The sequence below is a fragment of the Lepidochelys kempii genome, chromosome 6 (genome assembly GCF_965140265.1).
Source record: "Lepidochelys kempii isolate rLepKem1 chromosome 6, rLepKem1.hap2, whole genome shotgun sequence".
Lineage (NCBI taxonomy): Eukaryota > Metazoa > Chordata > Testudines > Cheloniidae > Lepidochelys > Lepidochelys kempii.
In genome coordinates, this window is record NC_133261.1 from 65,753,645 (window position 1) to 65,780,660 (window position 27,016).

The window sequence follows — 27,016 nt, forward strand, 5'->3', positions numbered from 1 at the left end:
GGTGTGTGGGGCCCAGGATGACAATTAGAGCTTGATTGGTTAGATAACTAATCAAAATTAACCATGCAAGGAGCACCTGTTGAAAGTTCTATGTAATTACATGGTTATAACAGAGTACTTATTTTTTCCCAAACAGAACTTAAGGGATTTTAGTTGCACTTTGGGGATGATGAATGAGGAATTGGGAATGAAGAAGAATAACTGATGAAAATAAATGACAATAAGGACATTTTTAAAAGCAGCCATTGGGTTGGGTACCAAACTTGCCATTTTGGGCCTGATTTTCAGAGGTGCTGAGAACTTGCACTTACAGTTGACATTCATGGGAGCTGTGGATGCTCAAAACCTCTGAAAATAGGGCCCAGATATATCAAGTTGGGCATCCAAAATGGTGGCTGCTTTTTAAAATTTCAGCTATGCACTAGCTAGTTTTAAGAAGAACTACACAAGGGTGGTACCACTAATTCGGCTGAGCCTGTGTGAGACGGGTGGGAGCTCTCCTGTAGACAAGGTCCCACAGCCAGATGCATTTGTACCACATGGGTTTAAATTGTCTACACAGGGGATCCCATCAGGGCTAACGCAGATTCATGTGAATCGGTGGCACTGTTGGAAGGAATTTTTTCCTAAAGTTCCCTAGCATAGGGAAGACTGTTGTGTGCATGGCCTTGTGATTTGTTTAGCCGGCAAATGCTGCTGGTTCAAGGCATACAACATGTTTAGGCCACAAGGATTTGTTTTTAGCTTAGAGGTAGCTGAGGAGGAAGATACAAAGTCTGATGCTTGGATAAAGAGACCAAACAAGAGACTAAATGAGAGAGGGAATGCAGAAAAGAATTAGAAATAGCCTGGATGCCAGCAGCTATTACAGTGGCATCTTAAACAACTTGCCTGCTGGCATCCTTTGATGTGCAGGAGATATCTGTGCTGGTCTGCTTGACATCTGTTGCTTTGCAGGAGACAGTTGTCACTCATGAACTGTTTTCTCACTTGACATGCCCTACTCTGCAGGAGATGGCTATCATTCATGGACTGCTTGCCTGCTTGGTATCTCTGCCTTGCTTGTCATTAAGTGAAATTACCAGTTTCTGCCATGCTGGCCGCTCTCACTGACACAATGAGGCCTTATATAGAGGGAAGACAACAGCTGTGTTGTCTATATTTTATTTATTGATTTTTAGGGTGTGTGGATACCATTTGTCTGTGAATACAAATGTATGGGTGTACATTTGCTGTGTAAGATAACAGGGCTGTCAGTAGTTCAGTGCCCAATCTAAGTGATTGTGTAAATTCTGGTGGAAACAATGCTGTAGAATACAAACGTATTTTGTGCAGCACCTTTCATACAAGCTGCATCCCAATATGCTTTGGCAAATTCAATAAATAAGGGCAGATAAAGAGAGAAATTCAGAGTAAAAGAAGAAAGGGATGTATTTTCTGGTGAGATTTGAAATGAAATGGAGAGTCTGTGAGCCAGAGAGAGATACAAAGGAGGATTATATAGATGGTCAGATCTGCAGAGGAGAAGACTCTCACGTCAGCATTGCTGATACATCCATGATGAGGCAGCAAGAGGACACTGGTGCTGAATAAACAGAGGGAGCAATGAGAGGAGTAGAGAGACAAGAAATGCATTGGAGGGGGGAGAACAGACTGAAGTTGGTCCATGTTTCGGACACAAGGAAATTTAGAACTGGATTTTGGAATAGTAGTAATGTTTAGCTCTTTTATAGCACCTTAAGAACGTAAGAACGGCCATACTGGGTCAGACCAAAGGTCTGTCAAGCCCAGCATCCCGTCCCCGGCCAGCGGCAGGTGTCCCAAAGGGAATGAACATGGATCAAGTGATCCATGCTCTGTCACCCAATCCCAGCTTCTGGCAAACAGAAGCTAGGGACACCATTCCTGCCCATGCTGGCTAATAGCCATTGATGGACCTATCTTCCATGAATCTATCTAGCCCCCTTTTGAACTTTACATCTGAATTAACATTAACTAATTTTCATGGCACTCTTGTGAGGAAGAGACATATTATTCCCTGTTATCTACACTGGGGAAATATTGGAAGTGTTATAATCCCCATTTTGGAGATGGAGAAAATTATACACAGAGAAGTTAAGTGTCTTGCTGGAGGTCACACAATAGGTTAGTTGCAGAACTAAAATTAGAACTCAGGAATTCCTGACTCCCAGCCCTATTTGCAGGCCACTAGACCATAGTACCTCTAATGAGGAAATCAGTGGAAGTGTTGATGAAAAGGGTGTGATGTGTTTGTTTCCTTTTGCACGTGTTGGAGTCTGGAGATCTGGAACTTGTGGACAAAAGTGTTGTGGAAGTTGTAGTCATATAGGTGAGAGGAGGAGAATGCAAAGACAAGGATTTCAGAAGAGGTGGGATAAGGGAATACGCAGGCAACACTGTAGAGGAGGCAGGAAAATTTAGATGATAGGTGGGGTTAGACCAGTCTTGTTAAATATTTTCTCTAACAAAGTGGTAAACTGCCTGGGGCTGGTTCTCCACTGCCTTTCGGCTTGTGGTCACTGACACCTACGAAGAGAAGGTACAAAATGGAACCGTTTTGATTTGGGTGCATTTTACACTCACTTTACACAGCTGTGAATTACTACACAAAGCACAAGGTAGTCCTGTACATGAAACTTGCAAATGACAGTGATGTGGGAGAAGTTGCAATCATCAGAGAAAACAGAAAAGTAATGCTATGGGACCCAGAGAGGGCTGAGATGTGAACCAGATGTAGCAAATGATATCTGGCTCGCAAAAATGCAGGCTGAGACATCTAGGGAAATACAAGCTGAAACCCAAATATTCATGGGCGGTCATGTGGAAACATAACTCTGAAATAGAGTGGGGTGAGATAGTGAACAGCAAAGCGGTTATGTGTTTGCAGGGTGAGATAGCAGTAAAAAAAACACAGCAACATTAGGCTCTGTTAGCCTAGATGTGGTGGTTTTTAAATAATAATCTCACGCTCCTCTCCTCTTTATGGCCCTGATCCGGCAAGGTACTTGAGAAGGTGCTTAATTTTAAGCACATGAGTAGTCCCATTGAAGACTGGGAGTTTGTTTCCTGCTTAGGGGGCATTATGGAAGAAGGCCTGAGTGGGCAGAGGAAGCAAAGCGGTTGGTGAGGCCCGCATTGTTGACAGAGAAAAGCAGGTAAAGGGAGACATAAGGAACGATGTAGATCCAATTGGAGCTGCGCAGGGGCTTGAAGGTGAGGATGAGAAGTTTGAACTGGCTGTGGGGAGTAACGAGGTGCTAGGGGAGGGATTTGAAGAGGCGAGGGAGATGGTTGGATTGACAGGTGAGGAAGATAATTTTAGCAGTTGCATTTTGGACAGATGGGAGGGACTTGGGAAAGCCAGAGAGTTCTCTACACCTCCCTACCAGAAAGATATTGACAAGTTAGAAAGTGATCAAAGAACTGCAAAAATCATTATTTGCGCTTGAGAGAATGGCTTATGAGGACAGATTAAAAGAACTTTGGTAAATTCGTACATCTGAACTGAACAATGATGACTAACTCTGATCCCCAAGCATGGTAGAGCCCCTCATTCCTCCATCTGCAGAGGGTTGGCGACTCTCCCTAGGACAATGGGGCCTGACTGCCTTGTGCACAGTGCTCATCTAGTGGCTGGATGGGGTCCTGGTCCATGACTGCATCTCCTATGTGCGATGACAATACAAATAATAAATAATAACAACTACCACCCATGGAATATTATAATATATAACAGGACCAACAAAGAAAGATAAACAACACTTTATTTCCAGAAAGGATGGATAAACTAAAAGAAGGGCAAGGGAACAGGCAAAGGAGACAAGGATATCAAATAAACAAGTAACTAATCAATCCTGCAACACTGAAATCCCACAAACTAAGGGAATCTTTGGAGCGAGCTCTCCAAATTCTCCCCACAGCTTTATTTGGGTGCTGGAGTCAGAGCTCAGAGTGAGGGGTTAGTGTCAGTGACATAGCTACAATGGTGCAAGTGGTGCAGTCGCACCAGGGCCCACGAGGTTCTGGAGGCCCAACCAGGCAGACTGTTGCTCCAGCACTGCACCAGGCACGTGGGGTTGCAACGCCACTTGCTTAAATTTGGCCCCACCTTCCCTCCAGCACTGCTCAAGTTTAGTCAGGACAGGGGTTGGCCGGGCCAAATTCAAGTGAGTGATGTTGCCACTCGACAATGGGGTCACAGAGCCACTCAGGTGTGATCCGGCTGCGTCTCTATCATGATACTCCAAACCTGAGTAATGTTATGGCCCCGTGTGCCTGGTCACATCATTACTCATCACTCAACTTTGACCCGCACTGTGTGAATGCTGGGCGGGTGATGGGAGCCAGCATTGCTGCTGAGTGGCCAGGTTTGGGAGGAGCTGCCCTTGCCCAGGATGGGAACAGAGTGCTGAGTCAGCAGGGGTGCCAGTGAGTGGCCAGGAAGATCCTAGGGGTGGTGGGTGAGGGGCAGAGGCAAGTGGTTGAGGGAGTGTTGGGGGTGGGTGAAATTAAGAATGGGAACATTTTGGCTGAATATCAGGAAAAGCTGAGTGACAGTTAAACTTATAGGGCTGTGGAACTGTCTCACCCAAGTGATGTGACGGAAGTCCCGTCATGTGGGAATTTGGATATACAGTACATTGGGCAAAGCACTAGAAAATGTACTGCCGGCCGCAGTCCTGCCCAGGTCACTGTACGACCGAATAACTAACCCTCAGCAGGGCTCTTTACCTCTTATAGGTATGGAAGGAGAGAGGCAGTGCGGGATGCGCAGTATCACAGGTACTGGGCTGATTGCACCTCCAACCCCTCCTAACCTTGTTGAGTGCATCTCTCCCCGTCCCAGACCTCTAGCCATCACCTACCTCTGAGTGGAATCGTGATTCTTGCATTCTCAGACTGGGCCCTGGGTTGCAGCCCCCTGATATCAACTGTGATTACTTCAGCAGGTCTGACTTGTGTCCAGACCCAGCAATTCTCCTCCCTTCTCTGGAGCAATGGCAATGGTAATCAGTGACCAAACAGATTCCTTAAAGCAAAGTATTAGCTGTTTAGAACTAAAGCATTTCAGAGGAAAAGAGATTTTAAAGCAATAAAACTAAGCTTATTTTCCCTAAGGCTTACTGGTCCCTGGATGTGGGGAGCCCTGTGTCAGCCTGTCTCCCTAGACAGCTGTTGACAAGTGACTCCCTCTTCTCTCCCTGAGAAGCGCTACTTATCTCTTGCCCTGTAAAAAGAAAAGGAGTACTTGTGGCACCTTAGAGACTAACCAATTTATTTGAGCATAAGCTTTCGTGAGCTACAGCTCACTTCATGGGATGCATACTGTGGAAAGTACAGAAGATCTTTTTACACACACAAACCATGAAAAAATGGGTGTTTACCACTACAAAAGGTTTTCTCTCCCCCCACTCCACTCTCCTGCCTGGTAATAGCTTGTCTAAAGTGATCACTCTCCTTACAATGTGTATGATAATCAAGGTGGGCCATTTCCATTACAAATCCAGGTTTGTGCTGGAAATGGCCCACCTTGATTATCATACACATTGTAAGGAGAGTGATCACTTTAGATAAGCTATTACCAGCAGGAGAGTGGGGTGGGGGGAGAGAAAACCTTTTGTAGTGGTAAACACCCATTTTTTCATGCTTTGTGTGTATAAAAAGATATTCTATACTTTCCACAGTATGCATCCGATGAAGTGAGCTGTAGCCCACGAAAGCTTATGCTCAAATAAATTGGTTAGTCTCTAAGGTGCCACAAGTACTCCTTTTCTTTTTGCGAATACAGACTAACATGGCTGTTACTCTGAAATCTTGCCCTGTAGTTTTTCAGGTGTATGTTGGGGTGTCTTTATCTAAATCTATTGTGTTTCTTTGTGGTTTGCTGTTCCCACAGCCCCCTGTTAAGTTAGATCAATAAAGTCATACAAGAAATTCTAATAACCCACCATCTTCTACAGTAAGTTTACCTCACTGAACAGGTCATGGACAGTATTCATATCATTATCACATATCAGTATTCCCAAAATAAATAAAAATACAGCTTCTTGTCCATCACACCCAGGTTTAGGGTGACCAGACAGCAAGGGTGAAAAATCAGGATGGAGGTGGTGAGTAATAGCTGCCTATCTAAGACAAAGCCCTGAATACTGGGACTGTCTCTGTAAAATTGGGACATCTGGTCCCCCTACTCCGGTTACAAACAGTCAAGCAAAAGCGTTTGTTTAATAATGATGAGGTCCTTCTTTCCTTCTTGGATTCCTGCAGTGTTATGAACCGCACCCCTGCCAATCTCATTCAGGAGATCATTTTAGTGGATGACTTCAGCTCAGATCGTAAGTATCAATCCTCCCTCTCTTTCTTTTGCTTTTCTCTCTGATTTTCTCCTTCACTCACTCTGTTCTCTTTCCCTCCCTCTCAAAGATTCTCTCTCTTGCTCACTTGCCAGTTGGCGAAAGAAGAAAGAAGAAGGAAAGGAGAGAGGCTTTTCTGCACCTAGTTTAGCTTTCACCCATGGCAAAGAGGCCGTGTTTTCCTCTTTCCTGTTCTCCTTGTGTGAGGTTGGTAGTTCTGGCCAGGTTGCCAGAGTACCCAGTCTGGTCCCATTAACCACCTTTTTATGTGGTGTTTAGCCCAAATATGGTGAGTGGTGTAGGCCAGTAGTGTCTGATTATATGGGTTAAAGCAGTGGTTCTCAACCTGTTTATTATTGTGGGCCGCATATGCCCAGCACCCCAGCCCACACCCAGAGACCCCTCCACAGAGTGGGGCCAGGAGCGTACTCCGCTGCAGGGCTGAGTGGAAGGGCAGCCCCAGACCCCGCCATCGCACAGGGCAGCCTGGCAACCCGGACCCAGCATGCAGGCCCTTCGGCCTTTAGCACACAGCTAGGCCGCAGCTATGTGCTAACTGGGCCACATGCGACCCGCGGGCAGCAGGTTGAGAACCACTGTGTTAGAGAGAGAGACCACAGAGAACTGTTGCAAACTCTCATGTTCTACAGACAGACTGGCTTTTGCCCTAGGCCCGGGCTGGGATCGTCATGTAGCTAGGGCATCCCTGGAAGTAGTTCTGGGTGAGATTTTGCTTCAAGAGGCACCCGACTTCCTCCAGCAACCTGGTGCCAAGCAGGAGTGTATGCTGCATGATCCTGGCTAGCTCCACAGACTAGTGGCTGTGCCGTGACTCCGCCATGCCACCTTTTGGGTAATTCATTCCCCTAAAGGCACTAGGAGATAGTAATCTATGCACTCCCCTGAGCACAGTGCTTGCATTTGTTCCTGGCTGTTGTATAATGGGGTTGGGGTACAAGGGGCTTCCACAATGGCCCAGGACAATCTAGCACCATGTTTATTATAATAATTAATTACATCTTCAGACTATTATTAGTTTTTTACAGCATTTTGTAATGAATGTCTGCAGTGCCCCTGTGAGTTAAGGAAGTGATACTGGCTGCATTTTACATATAAATAGCTTTGCCCAAAATTTTCAAAAAGCGGCCACTGAGTTTGGGTGCCTGAGTTCCTGGGTGCCAGCTTGAGACTCCAAGAGCCTGATTTTGAGAAGTGCTGAGCACCCACAACTCCAGTGGGAGGCAATGGGAGCTGTGGGGCTCAGCACTTCTGAAAAGCAGGTCCTAAGTGTCTCAAGTTGAGCACCTGACAATTCAAACCCAGACTCCGTTGCCACTTTTGCAAATGTTGGCCTTGAGCAGCTTGAGGCCAGTTTTTCAAAAGAGCTCAGCCAGAAACTCCCATTTAGGCCTCTAAATAAATGGCAAGATTATCAAAAGTATCCATCTCCCAGATGTTCCCATTATTCTCAGCGGTAGCTCTAGGGTGTTGAGCACTTCTGCAAATCTGGCCCTTGGCGCCTCGGTTTCCCCAAGGACACACAGAGGTTAGGGTCAGAACTAGGACGTGGATTTCTGGGCCCTCTCTTCTTACATTCCTGGCGGGTGAATAACCTGAAAAGAGATTCTTGCATTCACCTGAAATGGACCTGTCCAGTGCTGGGACACAGTCTTCCCTTGTGACATCCAGCAATATCTCAATAGTTCTTTACTGAAGAGCTTCTGCCACTACATTTGAATGATACAGCAGCTGCCAAGCTGCCCACAGAAAAGCAATATTTCAGATTTGTGTCCTTGAAAATGGAAAAAGAGATGCCAAGAGAAGCACTTTGGCTGGTGGCCTTAGCGTCTCTCTCTAGAGCACTGAGGCTGTGGGAGGATGATGGCAAGCAAAGGGCTCTGCAAGATGTAGAAAAGTGCATGGGATAAAAGAGCTGCTTGTGGGGGGAGGGAGGTGGAGAGGGCTCAAGGAAAATGGGCTTGTGATGGAAACTTTTGCCCCAGTGATATCTGTTAGAGCAGGACTTGCCAAAGTGTGGCCTGTGGTCCAAATGTATCCCACAGAGTTCTAGAGCAGTGGTTCCCTAACTTTAACAACCTGTGAACCCCTTTCAATAAAATGTCAAGTCTCACGTACCCCATCCTAAAAAGGAATATTTCCAGGGATTTTCTCCTTTACCTGAGTATAAATTATAAAAGCAGTGATCTTGGAAATATAAAATTGGTTTTTATGACATGCTTGTACACTCTATTTATTATTAATTATTATTTATGATTACAGTATTTTTATTACATTATGAAAATGGCAACACGCTTCCAAGATCTCACTTTCATAGCTTGTTTCACTTTGAATGAGCCTGTAATAAGCCAAGGTTCCTATGTTTCATCAAGGAGTATCAGATGTGAAACAGCAGGAAGGTATTTAAGAAGTCAACTCAAAGAGTTCCTCCTACACAAGCCTTCAGGTCTTGAGCAGTCCAGGCAAACAACGCACTTTACAACAAAGCTTAAACTTGTTTTTCATAATAATTTTAAAAACAATACTAGCTGCCTATTTAATTTTAAAAACAGCAAAAAATATCCACCTCCATTTCCATTCCTTATAAGGAGTCTTGAAGTTTAAATCTCCTGAGTATGATAGATATGCTTGCTTTGATCTGCTTAGCTCTTGGAAGTCCAGGGCCTCCAGGCTGCTGGCCCTGTGCTGCCCAGGGTCCCTATGGACAGCTCTGTTCGCCATTAGGGAGTTTTTTCCCAAGAACCCCCTGTAACATTTCGCAACCTCCCAGGGGTTCATGAACCCCAGTTTGGGAACCACTGTTCTAGAGGGAGCCCTGTGCCTTATCTCCTCTTTCATGTGGAGATGTGGCCTTCTGAGCCTACATGGCCCAGCATGCATTGCTCCACTGTGAGCTGAGCAGAAGGTCCCTCTTACCAAATGCAGTCTGGGATGGTTCTATAATGTACTTCATTTAATGCAAATTAGGTGTGATGTGGGCTCCCAGCAAGTTACCAGTCAGACATCCCTGCATTAGACAGTGGAAAAGTGTCCCCAAGAAAGATGGTTGAATCACTATGGCTTGGATTAATTAAAACTAAGCTGAAAACTATCCCAGAGAACAGATTGTAGGGAACAACCTTGCATGATCTCGTGGGTGGAGGAAATGCACTAGATCACCTAATAGAATAGGTCTCTTTCCTCCTTAGCTTCTTGGATTCTCTGCACTTGCTCCCTGATGTCCCTCAGTTTCTCCTGCTCTCAATTCTACAACCTACAGCATATGCCCCTTTGTTCTTCTGCAGTGCTGATCTCGAGCTGGCTGCAGCCTCAGCCTTTCAGCGCATCTGGGGAGCTTTGGCTCAGCTGCCAGGGAGGAGGACTGTCAAGTGAGATCTCTTGGGTACACTTTAGACAATGGGATTAAGGTATCAGGTTGATTAAAGTGATATTAAGTGAAAGCAGCACTTTCCCTGCATGGAGACACATGAGAGCAGTTAATTGGAGCGCTCCACGGAAGCCAAATAATTCATGCATTTGTGCCAAATGTTTTCTCCTTTCCTAAGCTGAGGACTGCCAGCTCCTTACCAAGATCCCAAAGATCAAGTGTCTACGCAACAGTCGGCGAGAAGGTGAGTGTGGAAAACTTTGCAGGTACCATCTGCTCACAAAGTCACCCCTTCTGCCCTCCACTCCCCTAGATGGTATTTCTCATGGTTACAATTCATACTTGCAATACAGGTGAAGCTTTTATTTCCCAATCTGGAGGCTTTGGCAGAGCGAACCTGGGTTATCAATCCTCATGCTTCAGGGCATTTGTTGTTATTTTAAATATTTACGTTATAGTAGTGCCCACAGTCCCCAGTCAGGATCAGGACCCCATTGTGCTAGAAACATATAGGTAGACATGGTTCCTGACCTGAGAGAAGAAGACAATCAAATATACATTATATATACACACACACACACAGTTGGGGAAAGCTAATATTTCATATATATAATACACCTACAAAACGAAATGTTGACTTTCCCTAGCTGTCCTAACAGCTGTCCTTCCGCGCAGCCATTTTGTGCTGTCTGATTTCTTATAGCCAGCACAGCACAAGTGGATCTTGAGAAGGGATTTGAAGGAGGTGAGGGTAGCGGCCTTACATGGCATCCCAAGCATCAGGGGGTGGTGTGGAAGATGGAGAAGCATTTGTGGGAGAGACTGGCATCATAAAAGAGAAGAGTGAAAAGCAGTGAGGGGCCCTGAAAGTCAGGACAAGAAGCTGGAGCTCAGTACACTGGAAGGGGTGAGGGAGCTAGGTGAGAGATTGAGAGATGGGGGTGACTGAGCAGAGTGATAGGCAAGGAAAGTGATTGTAGCAGCTGTGTTTTGCAGGGAATTGAGGGCAGTGATGTGAGTGTCAGGGAAGCTGATGAGGAGGAGGTTCCAGTAATCAAGAGTGGAGGTTTAGTGGTGTAGACAGAAAAAAAAGAAAAAAAAAGCCCATGCTCCCTAGCATGTCTCCTACTCCTGTGGTGTCATGGACCTGGCTAGGGCAGCTCTATGCCATCTGGGGAGGCCCCTCTGGTAGGGGTACGTTTATGACCCATTTACACTGTTAGAGCAGTGTAAAGGGTCCAGCTTGCCCTGGAGAATCAGGCTCCCTGCACCAGTATAAATGGCTACACAAGGTGCAAGGTAGTGGAGAATTTTTATTTTTTCTAAGTTGTAGAAGTTCAGGGCTTTCCCTCCCTTATCTCACCTTTCTTTTACTCTCTGGCCTTTCCACTTCCTTCCCCTCCTCTGCCTGTTCCTCCTTTTAGGGCTGATTCGTTCTCGAGTGCGAGGGGCCGAGGTGGCAACGGCTGAGATTCTCACCTTCCTGGACAGTCACTGTGAGGTGAACAGCGAGTGGCTGCAGCCGATGCTTCAGAGAGTGAAAGAGGTGAGACCCCTTCCCCATGTCATCTTTCTCTCTCCACACAACTCCTGCCAGGATTTAGCTTCTTTTTTCCTGGCCCTGCCAGGCAGCTGACAGACAGCACCGTACACACTGTGAGCTTCAGCATCGAGGGCAAGCACCCAAATGCCTCCTTGTCCAACTCAGATGTTTTTAAGAGGAGTACGGAGCCTAAAATATTCCGTGCAACTGGCACCTGCTGTGTATTACCAGGACTCTTACCGTAGGGCCCCAGCACTTTCCTGTTGTGGGGGCGGGGATGTTCATAGATGGCAGGGGAGATGTGTGAAAATCCTTGTGCTGCTGACTGCTACTTTAACCTTCCTGGATACCTCTTCCACGTCCCCTCACATGTAGACAACACACACAACCTCTGCACGGACTACTGCTCCCTTTCCACAACCCCCTTCCATCTGTTGAACCTCTCCCCTTCCCACCCCCCAAACCCTCCTGCCATTAACACCCTCTGCAACAAGCACCGGGCCCACAAAACCACTTCCCAACACAAAGTGCCCCCAGGGACTTTCTTTCTGAGGTTCACTGGAGAAAGGATTAATCCCAGGGCAGATAGAGTGGAATATCAGACAGCAACGTTGGCAGCTCTCGCCCTGAATTCACCATGGGGTCGAAGGGAGGATGTGACAATGCTACAGTGAACCTGCAGGGAAAGAGCAGGGGGGGTGCAGAGGGGGACTGATCTCTCTGCCACCTGCAAGTGCCGCATTCTCCATCTCTGAAGAAAGGAGCCCATGAGGTAATGGGGTCCAGGAGAGGAGTGGGAGGCACTTGCGCTGCTGTACATTTCATATGTCTGCTCAGTTTAGTATCAAGGGGAGGAAGAAGGTGAAACCTTAGAACTTCTTTTTAAGCCTGCTCAATAAATCCTCCATCTCAGTAGCCCGATATAAATGTCTACTTTACTTCTGCTCGTAAAGTCAAGCTTCTGGCAGGAGCTGCAGCAGCAGCTCAGTGATGGTGTCTCTGCAGCTGGGTCTGAGTGGTTGCTAGCAGGGATGGATCTGAGCTGCAAAGTTTTTGGACCCTGATCCAACCTTTTTAGAGTTCTGGGCTGGCCTGAGCTCAGATTTTGGTTCAGCCCATTATAGATATAGGGCTCAGTTGCCACGTTCAGATCTAGGTCCAGGTTCAGATTCCAAACTTGCCCCAAATTTTGTAGTTGTTTCGGTCCGGGGGTTTGGTTCACACCTATCTCTAGCTGTGAGGAGGCTGGAATATCAGGCCACCTGGATAGATGGTAGCAGAGCACAGACCATAGAAGGGATGAACTCTGACACGGCTGTTGACAGCGCTCTTGCACGGGCAGAATTAACTCATGCCTGTCCTGTCGCTGTCGATGAAAAATCAAACAGCACACCCAGGCTCAAGGCCTGAATACAGGCCACAGCAGAAGGAACTTGTTCTGAGAATAAGTGGCTGTGTGATCAGAAGGCAAGAGGTAGTAGTGACAGATGGATGGCTAGGTACCTCTAGCATTACCGACTCTCTCAATTTTATCGTGAGTGTAGAGATAGCAGGTGTTTTTCTTAAAGCCTCTGCTCCTGGAGTCAAGAATCTCAGCTTTTTTTTAATATAAAGTAAATTTCTAGCACCCATTGTTGCAGAGAATAGCTTGAAAATGTGACTGGAGTGCTCCCTGAAGGTTCAAAAACCAGAAGGCAAATAAAAAGCACCCAATATTTCTTTCTTTATTTTAAAAATCTCATGATTTCCAAGCCTGTCTCATTATTCTCAGGGACTAGTCAATCATCATGAGTAAATACTGTCCCCACCTTTGTGGTTTATTAGTTGGCTATGTGGTTGTTTTGGGTTGGTAATGAGCATTTTTTTATTGTATTGGCCTTTTTGTTTAAAAACATCGAAGGAATGCTGGATACTGATTCCTGCCTGTGTGACAGAGATATTAACCTTTGAAACTGGGACCCATGTCATGTGATTGGGGCCAGAAAATAAAGAGCTATCACTTACCAGTGCTCCTGTGTGCTAAACCCATATTACAAGAGGGCCCTTAGTTCCATTCCCCGTGTCATAGATATAAAGTTGAGCTGACAGTTTCCCTATCTGTAGACATGTGCAGCAGCCATGGATTCGTTACCCAGCTGCCACACAGGAGGTAATGAAGGGTTGCAATGTAATATGCTGATTTATTTTTCCCTGTTGCTCTGTACATAGCCTCTTGTCTCTGATATCCTATTCTTTTGCCAGCCCCCCAAGAGAGGCCTGATTGTTCTCCCACTCTTCTGTTCTTACAGGATTATACCCGAGTGGTGAGTCCAATCATCGATGTGATCAGCCTGGATAATTTTGCCTACCTGGCAGCCTCAGCCGATCTGAGGGGAGGTGGGTAAGGCTAATGGCTGGGATAAGTTAGACCTGGGGGGGAGGTAGGCCAGGACCAGATAGTGAGTGGCAGCAGTAACAGTGCTCTGCTCTTTCTGACCTATGTGTTTTACTCCTTGGAATGACCAGCTCCAGTGGAGAAGAGGCCATGGAGCAACTTGGGGGTATCCAGAGAGGCTCTCCCCTCACTCTGTGTAACTAGCCCTGCATGTGGATGCTTCAGACACAAGACAGTAGTTTTTTAGGACTAAAGATGGCTCTCTAGGAAAGATCTGCAGGCAGATTGCAGGCCAGGCAGGTATTCAGGAGATGTGCCAGAGTCTGACCCTTACAATGCTCCAGACCAGAATTCCCAGCTCCCAGTGACACCCACAGGGCACCCAACCCAGCCCCTCCTGCTATTGCTGAGCCCTCCAGTAACCCTGCAGATGAGCGATCAGAATGCACCCTGCTTGTTCTCCAAAACTCACCACACACACACCTGCCCATCCCAAAGCATGCAGGCCAACCCCCCTCGCAACCACTAACATCACCCATCACCTGATGGATAAATGATGCAAACAATCCCTCACCAGCTCATTAGCTCTCCTTCTACTCAGCAGTGCCTAAACCCACCAATAGGTCCCTCAGGTTAGTCCCCTAACCCAACCCCATTCCCTGCTGCACCCTCTGCCTGCCTGCACCCTCTCCATGATTCCCCCAGACAAATGCCACCATCAGCTGTTGAAACCCACTGATATCGCAGATAGACTCCTGACAGCTGCAGAGCCCTCCAGCCAGCGCACTGTGCTAAGCAGACATTAGAGCTTCCTTCTATCTCTTGAAGAGCATCCCAAGGTCACTCCTCCCAGCCGCCAAACCCTCCCACAGTAGCCCCTGAAAAACAGTCTCAACTCTCTTCCTAGCTGCAAAACCCTTCCACTACCATCCCTCCAACGTCATCTGGCTCAACTCTCTCTCCCTTTCAACAGTGAATCCCACCTGCCAACACCTCCTCTCACCACCTTCCCTGCCTTTAGAACCCACCCAATTTGTGGGTGTCGATTACCTGGCAGCATTTTCAGGATTACACTGAGCTCAATTCAGAAACGTGGGGCAACTCAACAAGTGATAGACTTGGGAAAACCAATGACAATGCACTGGGGCCTTTGTTCCCAGAAATACACCGTCATCCCACCAAGAGTGCTGATTAAAACCTCATAACTTTGTCAGCCAAAGAGGCATAAGACACACTGACCAGACTGCACCAGCCTTGATTATCACCTCTACCCTGACAACACACTCAAGAAGCTCTGGAAAGTAGTTGAGCACAGCCAAGTATTGCTAAGGGAGGGGAGAGCCTGGAGGGACTCCAAATGGTACAGCAATATGTTTACATTTTGATGCAATGTAGAAGGCTCTTGCTACTTTGGGGCACGTGTGGGGTCACCTTGGGACTTCTGCTCACTTGGGTCACTGGTGGCCTCATGCATTTGCAGGTCCAGTGTGCCCCGCTGCCTCCTGCTGGTTGATGTGCAGGATAGTACTTGCAAATCTGGTATGGCACCTGCCACAGGTAGATGGGGCTGAGGGGGGCAAAACAGGCACCCTCTCAACACCACCATACAACGAAGGTGTGGGTCTGTTTCCAAGGCTAGTGGAAACCTGTGTATGCAAAACAATCACCAGGACCATCAAAAAAAAAAAAAAAAAAAAGGTGGTTTGCAGCATCCTGATAGTTTAGTTTGTTGTCCCCTAATGCCCTTGCTGCAGATTTCCTGAGTATTCTAGTAGCTGGCATTGTACTCTTACTCTATTGGCATCCCTAGTGTTTCTTTTCTTCTCAGGGTTTGACTGGAGCCTTCACTTTAAGTGGGAGCAGATCCCTATAGAGCAGAAGATGTCCAGAACGGACCCAACCCAGTCCATAAGGTACCAGTCTGTGTTGGGCTTGTGTTGCCCTCTCTTTGAATGCCATTGTTAAGACTTCATCTTTGCATCAGGAGTGCACAAGAACTTTCCTTGTGAGGACAAGATACCATCACCGTTGCTGCAGATGCTGTGCGAGGCATTTGTCCTGTGAGATGTTTGAAGCAGTCATGTGACACGGGTGAAAGCTGTAATTTATCAATTCGCTACTCCCTGAACAATGTAAGAAGTAGTGATTTTAAGTTAAACACATTTACAGACTGTTGCAGTCAGTTCAATCTGTCTACTTATGTGGCCCCTATCACTCTAGTATCTGAGTGCCTCACAAATTCATGAATTTATCCTCTTGACAGCTTGTGAGGTCTGGTTGTGCTATTATCCCCTCTTATGGATACAGAATTATGGCACAGAGGCTGAATGACTTGCCCAAGGTCGCACAGGAAGTCAATGGCAGAGTCGGGAACGAAACCCAGTCCAAGGGCTTAACTACAGAATCATCCTTCTTTCCCAGCTTTGAATGTTCAAGTTTTTGACTGAGATAGGGGTGAGGCACATAATGGCTTCTCTGTTGACCGGTGTAGTCACTAGGTGGTTCATTACTGTGTACAGAGCGTTGAGAAAACTAAAGTGTGAAAAATGCTGACAAAACCCCCAAATTCTTGTCTATTTAGACGGCAAGGTTCTTTAACTATAGCACATAGGAATTGGAAAGCATCCAATAAATAGTTTGTGAGCCCTGTAGTGGTCCTCACTGTCTCTCATGTTTCTGAAACCATCAGAACCCTGACAGAACAGCAGTGGATATATGTAGCTGAGCCTTAGTAACAGTCCAGCAGTTGTTTGGACCCCACTGTGCCCATGTGGTTCCTTCATATTGAGTATGTTGTGCAAAGAGCAAAAGACACAACACAAACCTTCTAGTGATAGAATCTAACATGGGGAGGAAGGCGGGTGAAAGCACAAGACTTGCAGCCAGGAGATTTGTGTTGTATTCCCACCTCTGCTGCAATCTCATCATGTGATTGAGGTGCGGAACTATGTCTGGCCAAATTTTCCCCATCTGTAAAATGGAGATAAGGATAATGGGGGTGGTGCATGTTTACGAGGCTTAATTAATGAATGTTTCTAAAGTGCCTTGTGATCTTCAGATGACAGATCCTGTGCAAGGACAAATTATTATTATTGTTTTGTTATGTATTTGCCCTTTCTTCCTTCTCTCCAGAACACCTGTCATAGCGGGAGGCATCTTTGTGATCGATAAGTCCTGGTTTAACCATTTGGGAAAATATGACACTCAGATGGACATCTGGGGAGGAGAGAATTTTGGTGAGTGGTGAAATTAGTCATTGCCCTCTCTTTCCCCCTACCATCTTCCTCCTCACACAGAAAGTGACGCCAGGAAATCTTTGTCAGACAAAATATGCTTTCCTGTGGGCATTTCATGTAATTAATATAATACTTGCATATAGATGGGACGCATTTCCAATCCACAAAAACACCCCACTCCAAAGATCTGTGTATCAATGTAAGGTTCTAGACATCAGACAACCACAGTGTCAGTCAGATCTATATTACTGGCTCATGTGTATATCAAAGATATAAGCTCTTCAAGGTAGGGACCATCTTTTTGTTGTATATGTGCACAGCACCTAACAAGACAGGTCATGATCTTTGAGTGGGGCCTTCTAGGTGCTACAGAAATACACATAAATAACAATTACATCTGTGGTACTTAACATCAGATCTTCGGGAGAGATTCTCTTTTCTGTCCCACTCCACAAGTCTTCAAGTGGAACATCACCACCATTCAACCTTTCTATATACATCCCTTCTTCCCCTAGTAAAGGTGAGTTCTTATCCCATGACAATTGCTTTGAAATGTAGTGTTCCTAGTATGTCAGGCCTCTTTGGGAGTGAAAGCTGGTACAGATACTCATAATGAAGACTCTTAAACTGGGACCAAGATCTAAAACCCTCTGAGGAATATCTCCCCAGGTACTGTTATTTCACATAGCAAAGCACTGAAATCTGTTTCCCCAATACTACCAAAGGTGACAATTGGAGTCATCTCTTTCTCCCAAACGAGATGATGCCATGTGCTGTAGAATCATCACATGTAGATGTAAGCAGTGTCAGGATGAGCTCCACCCTGACATCTGGTGGTGAGGTGTGGCAAGTTGTGGAAAAGAACTTCAGGGGCCGATCTCATTTGCATAGGCACACCCACCACGCCTAGAATGAGACCATAGCTGCCCAAATGGTCACTTTGGCTGCTGTGGGATCCCCAGTGTCTCTGTTATTGGGGCAGGAAGAATAAATTGTTATTACCCTGATTATGGGAACTGTGCTTGGAACTGTACTTGGCCTTTTGTTACGATGGAGGGATTCACCATCATCTAAGTAGCACTCGCTAGGCAAGGGTCATGGGTTCCAAAACTGTGTGAATGAAGAGAGGCTGGGGACAAGTATTAATACTTGGTGGCATGGGCCCCTTGGTGAGGGCCTTACATGCTGATTGCACTTCCTCCTCTCTCCACTGTGGAATATCAGAGCTAATTTTGATTTCATTAGAAGTCTAGTTATAGGCTGCTGAGCTCACTTTGGGCTGACAGTGCACTAGCACTGGGGCTCCCCTACTACAAGCTGAATTCACCTAAGAGCTGAAATCACTGAGTGTTGTGTTAAGCAGTGGGGGAGCCTGAAGATATATTGTGGAGCAGTTTGCGGGACGGCTGGTGAAGCAGTTCGACATGGAGCAGTGTGTGGATGGCAGGAGCTGCTTGTGGGCCGTGGAGCTGAGTGAAGGAGTTCGTGGGGCGGCTGGCGGAGCGGAGCGCAGCTGAGCGAAGGAGTTCGTGGGGCGGCTGGCGGAGCGGAGTGCAGCTGCGCGAAGGAGTTTTGTGGGGCGGCTGGCGGAGCGGAGCGGAGCGCCGCTATGGAGCTATGGGGCGGTCAGCTTCAGATCACATAAGGTGCCTCTTACCCCCGTCCCATTTCCACCCAGGTTGGGAGGTAAAGCTCCGCCGATAAACTTTCGAACTCTGGGGCTGCCCTGACCAGGGACAGAGACTTTTGGGGCATTGGACTTTTGGGGTTGCTGGACTCAAGAACCAAAGGGAAAAGGGCATGCCCCAATTTGCCTGGGGTGGGGTTGCTTTTGCTCATGGGTTGTGTTATGAATCCGGTTGGTGGTGTTTCCCCAACATAATGCCACATTGTTTCTCTCTGTTATTAAAAGACTTTTGCTACACTCAGACTATGTGCTTGCGAGAGGGGAAGTATTGCCTCTTGGAGGCGCCCAGCGGGGGTGGTATATATTTGTCCCAGGTCACTGGGTGGGGGCTCGAGCCGGTTTGCATTGTGTTATTGGAATGGAACCCCTAGATATTGAACCCGGCCCTTGTTGCTGCCAACTCTGACGGGCAGAAGGGTTACATAAGTGAGGGTTAGAGACAGCAAGAGAACTGAAAAGAGGAGCACAGAGAAATCAAGTATTTGGGACTCGATTAAAATGAATTGCTGGTGAGGGAGAGTGGAATTAAAATAACTAATTTATTTGTCTTTCCTGTTAACTGAAATGAATCTGTATATATCTCTTTCTGTATTTCAATACCTCATGTTGTAATAAAACTACTCCCTCTGGCCTGACTCTCTGGAATTATAAAGTGATTTTGCTCACTATTTGAGCAGTTCCAAACATGGCCTGTCTGCAGTACATATTTCTTGGGATTACCTAAGGAGTTCAGAAGAGTACTTTCCATTAGGCGGAGAGAACCCTCTCTAAGACACATAGGAAATGATGATCTGTCAGAATTCAGACATGTGGCAGTAGGAGGATCATTAAGAATGTGATAAAGCTGCCACAAATTTATTCTGTTTGCATTATTAATTAAATTGCAGATAAATTCCATTCAAAAGAATAATGCATCCCGTGCTTTCGGCTTCTGAAAGGATAAACTAGGAACAGGGAAAACAAAGTTGCGAGGTGGAGTCTTTGTTGTAAAGATCTGATGTCGGGTTACTCAATGTGATATTTCTTCAGATTTCTGTAAACCTCTGTTGGTGCCCATCTCATCAATTAAAATACAATATAAAGCTCATTCCACCTTGACACATAAATTATATATCTATTAGATAATAGGAGGATAATAAAATAGAAAATGGTAATGGATATTTTTCATTTTTGTTTTGTTTATTGAAAACCAGGTTTTTGGTATATGACAAATCTTGATGTTTTTTTATAAAATTTATATTAAAAATGCCACATTTTTTCATGAAAAACAAAATATTTTACGGACCAACCATTTTTTGTGGATTTTTTTTTAAAGGCCATTTTTTGACAAATTTCTTGTTTGAAAATTTCTCCCAGCTCTACTTGTGAGTGAGCAGGGTGAAAAAGGAGGCAGAGTGTGGGAGGCAAATGTATATCCAAAGGGATATGGTAAAAGGATGCTTCACTACACACTCCCCTACAGAATCTTGCTCCAGCTAGGAGACAGGAGTAACTTGGTCCCTAGATGCAAGCACTCCAAGCACGTTTTCATGACAGCGAGATATATTAGGTATGTGGGGTGTGTGATTCCCAGCTTGAGGACACATACCCATGCTAGCTCTGATCAAGCTAATAGAGTGTAGCCATGGCAACATGAGCAGTGGGAGGGATTAGCCATGCTCAGTACATACACATCCAAGACTATAGGCATATACTTGGGGCTGCTAGCCACTCACGCAGTTGCAGCTACATTATTTTTAGCACACTACGTCGATCAAAGTTAGCGTGGGTATGTCTCCCGAAGCTAGGCATCACACTCTCCTCTCTAAGTGTAATTGTACCCTTAGTTGGTAAAAGTCTCTTAGGGGAAGTGGAGAAACTCACAGTGCTTGAGTCATCTAAAACTGCAAAGCACTTGGAAACATCCAGTACATAACAATCCAACATATGCCCCAGGAGATGGGCTAAATCACCTAGTAGATCTTCTCCATCTCCAATTTCTATTCCATATCTGAAGGAAAGAAGTCAGAATAAAATGATGTATTGTTGTGTGAACTGCATCATCTTTTTGTCCTTTTCACCTGCCTTCAAGGATCCTGCTGCTTTACGGATATGGAATAGATACGCTCTCTCTCTCTGGATGTGCATGTGTGTGCGCATGGCCGTTTGTGTCCTTCCACGTCCACCGAAAATCAAGACCTGTCTTGAAACCCATACATCAGGTTAACTGAACAAACTGGCTTCAGGATTTCACAATGGATATATTTGATATAGTTATTAGGATGCAACCTGGCCCAGAATGAGTCAGAACCTAGTTCCAGGAGTGAAAAAGCCAGTTGGACACAATGCCAAAAGAAATGTATAGCTTGGCTTTTTTCAAAGACCTTCCCTGCCTATGAGGTTGGGGAGCTTTCTTCTGCTGTTGTCTCTCAACTGATCCCTGTTGGGCACAGACTGTCTGGGATGTGTGAGAGGAATCAAAAGATAGCAGTGAAAATGTGACTTACTAACATTTTCTCCTTTATTCAGAGGCAGAAGTAGAAGCCATTTTAAAAACAAATAACCCACTCACGTTAAACAATCCTGCCCACTCCTTCCAAAGGAGCTGGACTGGCAACCTGGGGGTGGGAGGCCTGAAGTATGGTAGCCATGGGGCCTGCATGGCAGATTTCAGGCTGAAAGGATTTTTTTTTAACTTAATGTTGTATCTCCTGCCCCATGGCCTGAGGAAGACCCCAGGCGAGTAAAATTTTTGAAGGAGAATCTATATGACCTGAAGTCTGTGGAGGGCCCCATTGTTGTAGGGAATCTTATGCAATTCTTTCCAACTCCTTAGTTGATTTTTTTGCCTACTACCCTTCCTCTTTTGTTGCTTTCACCTCCACATTGAGTGCAAGTGGGGAACCCATCCAGTCTGGCACAGTGATTCAACCTGGGGGGGAGACAGACAACCCATAATCCTTAACAAGGGCCTGTCTCTTCTGTGATGCAATGAGCTTCTGCACATCAAAGTCCCCGTGTTCCTACAATTCTTTAACAAAATGTTGAATTTGACTTCTGGATCGGTTGGGTTTCTGTCAGCAATGTGTGTGTGTGTGTGTTTCTCTCAAATAAACCGGACGGAATTCTGCTCTTGCGAGAGGTAACTGTGAGCTGCGGCCCAGTGTTTTCACTCCTCTACCATTTTTGGCAGAGCCAGGTGGGTTGGGAGCGTTATAATGAGACGGTGTGAGACAACTGAAGCATTAATGTGAGATGTACTGCAACTGCTGGGATTCCAGGGGCCAGGAGAGAGAAGGGAAGGGGAGATACAGTGTTTAGATGGGCAGTGGTGGCCAACTTTGCCATGGCAAGGGGCCACAAGCACCTGAGCTAAGCAGATATATTTAATTGGATATACATAAACCTGATCAGCTGGGTCATTGCCCTGAAATTAGAGGGAGAGAGCAACCCTGGCCCACACTTGGCAGCTGTGTACGATATGCTCTGTTTCGAAACTGTACTTGAGTGATTTCAGTGGGGGCGTGGCAAAGGGAACAGGACTCCAGGCATGGACCGCTTAAGTAAACCAAAGGACCTCCCTGACTCCTCTTCTCTCTGTCATTTCCTATTCTCTCACACCTGTCCACCTTTTTCCTCAATCTGTTCCTTTTCTCCCATGCACCTACTCTTCCCTATAGACTTGGCACCCATTCTGACTTCTTCAGGGGTGTCTATTTTCCTGGGGCAGCCCCATCTCTTGTAGACAGGGCTCGTGGGCCACTGAAGTCCAGTGTCATGTCAGCAATATCTGTTGCCAGAAGCCATTCTAAGTGTCTGACAGCCAAAAGGCCCAGGATAAATGAGTAGGTCTCTTGCTAAAGGGATGGTCTCAGAGAGAGGAGAGGGACGTGAGGAAGGTTGGGAAGTCTAAGAAGGATCAACTCAATTTTAACAAAGAGAGACATGTTTTCTCTCCATCAATTCGTCCCTTCTGGTTTTGCCGGGAACTGTGTCTATGGCATCTATGCAGGGAAAGGAGGCAAAGCCATTCAGGTGCCGGGTATGAGGCGGCTTTTTCTGGCCGGTATTCTTGGAAGTTTTACTTGTATTGCTTGTCTGGCTGTACCTTCTGATGCTTGGGATCTCTTCCAGAGCTCTCCTTCCGCGTGTGGATGTGTGGTGGCAGCTTGGAGATTGTTCCCTGCAGTCGAGTCGGCCATGTGTTCAGGAAACGCCACCCCTATGACTTTCCAGAGGGCAATGCACTGACCTATATCAAGTAGGTGTTGGGATATCGCAATGGCAGGTGGATCATCTTGATATTTAGCATGTCTAAATAATCCTATATCTTTCTTTCCCCCTTTCCCTTTTTTTTTTTTTGCCTGGGGATTCAGGGAGGATGGCACGTGATTGAACATTTAACAAGATTCAACCTGAAGCCTCCTGCCTAGGCAAAGAAATGGTGCAGGTGCCCACTGCATAAAGCATATCCCCTTACTCTGGAATGCTAACCCAGAAGGACATATCCTTTGTGTCCCTTGGAATTCCAGTCCTGGGTATTCCTTGCCCCGTCCATCTCCTTCCTTCCATCTGAACCTGCCACAGGACTCAGGAGTTCTTTGTCACATTTTTTGTTACTGATTAGGAGATAGCACATGAGAGTTGCAGGTCCAGATGTACTACAGAGATGTATCTGCTGTGAAAAGAGCCAAATGGGCAGCTTCCATTGTAGCAGAGAAGGGAAGAGAATAAAAATGAGAGAAGTTGGTAGACCTGTTGGGAGGGAGAAAGAGGTTGTTACAAAAAAGCAAAGGGTGATATTGATCTGTGACTAGTCACAAAGGGCACATCTAGTCAGGGACAAAAGTGAATTAAGCTAAAGTGAACTACAGCCACCTCACTTCTGAATGAGCGTGTCCACATAGGCTTAATGCACTTTAACACTCTTTAACTTCACAACACCTTTAGACTTGGTCTGTGCTTAAAATTTAGGTCAGTATAGCTACATCAGTCAGAGGTGTGAAAAATCCACACCCATGACCAATATAGCTATGCTGACCTAACCTCCAGGGTAGGCACAACTAGAGAAACAGAAGAATGCTTCCGTCAACTTAGCTACCATTGCTTGGGGAGATGGATTACCTACAGTGATGGAAAAACCCCTTCCGTCACTGTAGGTTGCATCTACACTGTGAGTTTATGCTGGCATAGCTGTGGCGATGAGTTAACTTTCCCAAGACCTGGTCTACACTTAAAAGTTAGGTTAATATAGCCATGTTGGTCAGGGATATGAAAAATCCACACCACTGACCGATGCAGCTATACCAACCTAACCCCCAGTGTAGGTGCAGCTGTGTGGACAGAAGCGTTTTTCCATTGACAAAGCTACTGTCATTTGGGAAGGTAGTGTTCCTACACAGCCAGAAAAACCCCTTCCATCATCTTGGGCTGCATCTAGGCTGCACTGGCTGAGCTATGGTGCCATAGCTATGTCAGTATAATCTCCACAGTGTAGACATACCCTGAGTGTCTCCATGAGTACATTCCTAAGTTGCCAATGTTCCTTTATCTCCAGCTCCTGGGGGAGCTGCCACAAGCTACTAGCACTCAGCATAGCTTCTCCTTGCCTACCTGCAGGAACACCAAACGCACAGCAGAGGTATGGATGGATGAGTACAAACAGTACTACTACGAGGCCCGGCCATCTGCCATCGGGAAATCATTTGGAAGGTAAGCAGTCCCTGAGCCTGGCTAGCAGCCTTCCTGCTAATCAGCTTGTTCACTGGAAATGGCTTTCGCACTTTCACTGGGAGAGGGTAGGGAAAGGCTAAGGGCAAAGATGCCCTGCCCAGCGCTATCTCAGAACCACAGTTCATATGGCTGGTTAACGAGATTTACTTTTAATTTACTTTATTTTAAATGGCAGCATATGTCCTTCCTCCCCTGCAGTGCCCTACTTAACTTGCTCTAGAATACAAGGCCAGAGGGACCCTTAATGAAATTAAAAGGCAACACATTAAGTGGATAGAAGAAAATATGGTTTTTTACATAGCAGGTAACCAGTCTATGGAGGTCTGAGTTGAGCAGGTAACTGATCAGACATTCCTGTGCTTACGCTGCATCCAGAGCCAATGGGACTGGCTTTTATTGGTATGAATGGCCATTAGGCATTAGAGTTAGACAGGCTGTCTGCCCCACAAAAAGGTTCACATAGGTGTGGGGTAGAGGGGAAGTTGCATCAAGAACAGTGAACTTCCCAAAGAAATTTAAAAACCTAAAGCATATTTATTAACTAGGAGAGTACCCTGAAACCAAACATACCTCTGTGTATGTATCAGTTTATGGACAGCACATGGATATTACTGCATTGGCTTAAGAGATCCACGTTTGTGGTTGTCTCTCAGACACATGTACGTTCAATACTGATGTATCTCCAATATGCACTGAGCTCTGTAGATGCAATATGATGTAAGTGCCACTCTGTGTTTTACATCATGTTTTATTTCTCATGAATTAATAAATTATCTTTTTGAAATGTCTTTGCCTGCCGAATGTTTATCCATCTCTGGTCTGCCCTGAGTGCAGCCCTTGGGCCAGAGCCCAAAAACAGTTCCAATCCCCGTCCCTCTGCTCCCTGTCTGTTTGTGATGGAGAGCTCTCTGTTACACAGAGTACTTGAGCCCCTCTGAGCCCAAAGCTTACAGCGCCATTCATGCAGATCTCCTTATGGCTTCAGTAGCAGCTTTGTGTGAATAAAAGCTGAGTCAGGGCTGCAGGATTTGGCCCTTGGTAATTACATAATGTATAGTAATGGCTCTGTAAAGCTAACATGAAATGTACTTTTAGAAGGCTTATGTCACTGGTTAAAGGGACACCATCAAGGTTAATTGGGCCCTAAATGTGACCTGCTTCCCCACCAGTTACATCAGTTTATAAGATCTATGTAGTTCTTTATAAGGTATGGGCTGTATTATGGCTGATCCCAGTTGGGTCCCTGAGGATGGCAGGAGAAAGAGGATGCATAAAAACAGACTCTTTCCCTTCCACTCACCACACCCACAGAGGGTGAGTATGCTAATGAGGGGGAACCACTAACTCTGCCAGCAGCATCGCACGCCCCACGGAAGGAATGTTTGACTGGACTGGATGTGGGGCCAAAGCCCCGTTCCCCCTGATTCCTGCACACCAGCTAGAGCCAAGAGAATCGTCTGTGGAGGAGAGTGCACTGAACAGCTTTAATACAGGGCTATGGAGTGCAGCAGCAGAGGACAGTCCCTTGCTTCCCCCCCAGCCATATGGAGACATTATGCCCCCAGTGCTTTGTGCCTTCTCCACTACTCATGCACTATAGCTGCTCATCTACCCCATGCCAATAGCGCACCCTGGTCTGTAACAGCCATCATTTAACCCTTGATGTATTCTTTCCTTTAGAACAAAAGCTTCACGTCTCCTCTTCCAGGGAAAACAAAATCAGTGCCAAATGCCAGCTCCCGAGCTACTGGACGCTGATGAGCCAGTGCGTGCAGCACAGCCATAAGGAGCCCTAGAGTGACAATGCAGTTGTTTTTTTAAGTGACCATTTACATTTAAAGTTTCCAAGGAGTCACTGTGAACACAGGAAAAAATCAATTACAAAAATGATTAAACACACCCTTGATCATTGGGAGTGACCTGTTTAGCTTCCCAAGCCAGTCTGGGAACCAGCCGTTGTCTGCGTCTCTCTTCCAATAGAGCCCGAAAGGGACATACAACAGTGAAGACACCTTCTCAGCTCTCCAGTGGTGCCACTGTACTGTGCTGTTTTTCCCTGAGCTAGAGGAAGTGCAAGAAATTGCCAGAGTGTGTGTTCGTTTCTTCAGTCCCCTCCCACATCAGGAGGCCTCTGCACTCGCCCCTCCTTGTCTCTCACTTACTTCAATGTCCCTGCTCTGCCCCCATCACATTGGCCAGCAGGCCAAGGGCAAGGGGGCAACGTTATACAGCTTCACACATCCCGAAAACTAGTCCTGCCCTCCCTGCTACCCCTCATCATCTCCATTCACTGTAGCATTCTGAACAACATGCTTTTGTTTCCAGTATTGCAGACCGCATGGAGCAACGCAGGAAACTAAACTGTAAATCCTTCCAGTGGTACCTGGAGAATGTCTACCCAGAGCTCAAGTGAGTTAATCCTCAACTCTTAGAAAGCTGGAAACCAACTCTCTGAAAGGATGCAGGATCTAGGCCAGGGAGGAAAGCATTAGCCTCAGAATTGAGGAAGATCTGTGGCAGCTGGGAAGTAGGAAATCAGGACTCTCATGTTCAGAGTAAATCCTGCTCACCCCTCTCTTTTTGGCGAGAAACCCTCCTTGATTTCCTGGCCTGCACTTCCTCTTGACCCACCACCAGTTCCTGCTTGGACATTTGAGCTGGGACCTGGGAACAGGGAGGTGGAAAAGGATCTCTACAAGGGAAGT

General features: G+C 46.2%; 1 protein-coding gene across 2 annotated transcripts in view; it reads left to right on the forward strand.

The window, feature by feature from the left end:
- The window catches only part of GALNT16 (polypeptide N-acetylgalactosaminyltransferase 16), a 125,807-nt gene that overhangs the window by 78,809 nt on the left and 19,982 nt on the right, over nt 1-27,016 (forward strand). For both annotated transcript variants that reach the window (XM_073348460.1, XM_073348461.1), the window contains exons 4-12: nt 6,289-6,356; nt 9,938-10,003; nt 11,184-11,305; nt 13,591-13,678; nt 15,505-15,589; nt 16,809-16,912; nt 22,713-22,839; nt 24,198-24,290; nt 26,637-26,720. In XM_073348460.1, the coding sequence (XP_073204561.1) occupies nt 6,289-6,356; nt 9,938-10,003; nt 11,184-11,305; nt 13,591-13,678; nt 15,505-15,589; nt 16,809-16,912; nt 22,713-22,839; nt 24,198-24,290; nt 26,637-26,720 (837 nt within the window). The remainder of the gene's footprint in view (nt 1-6,288; nt 6,357-9,937; nt 10,004-11,183; nt 11,306-13,590; nt 13,679-15,504; nt 15,590-16,808; nt 16,913-22,712; nt 22,840-24,197; nt 24,291-26,636; nt 26,721-27,016) is intronic.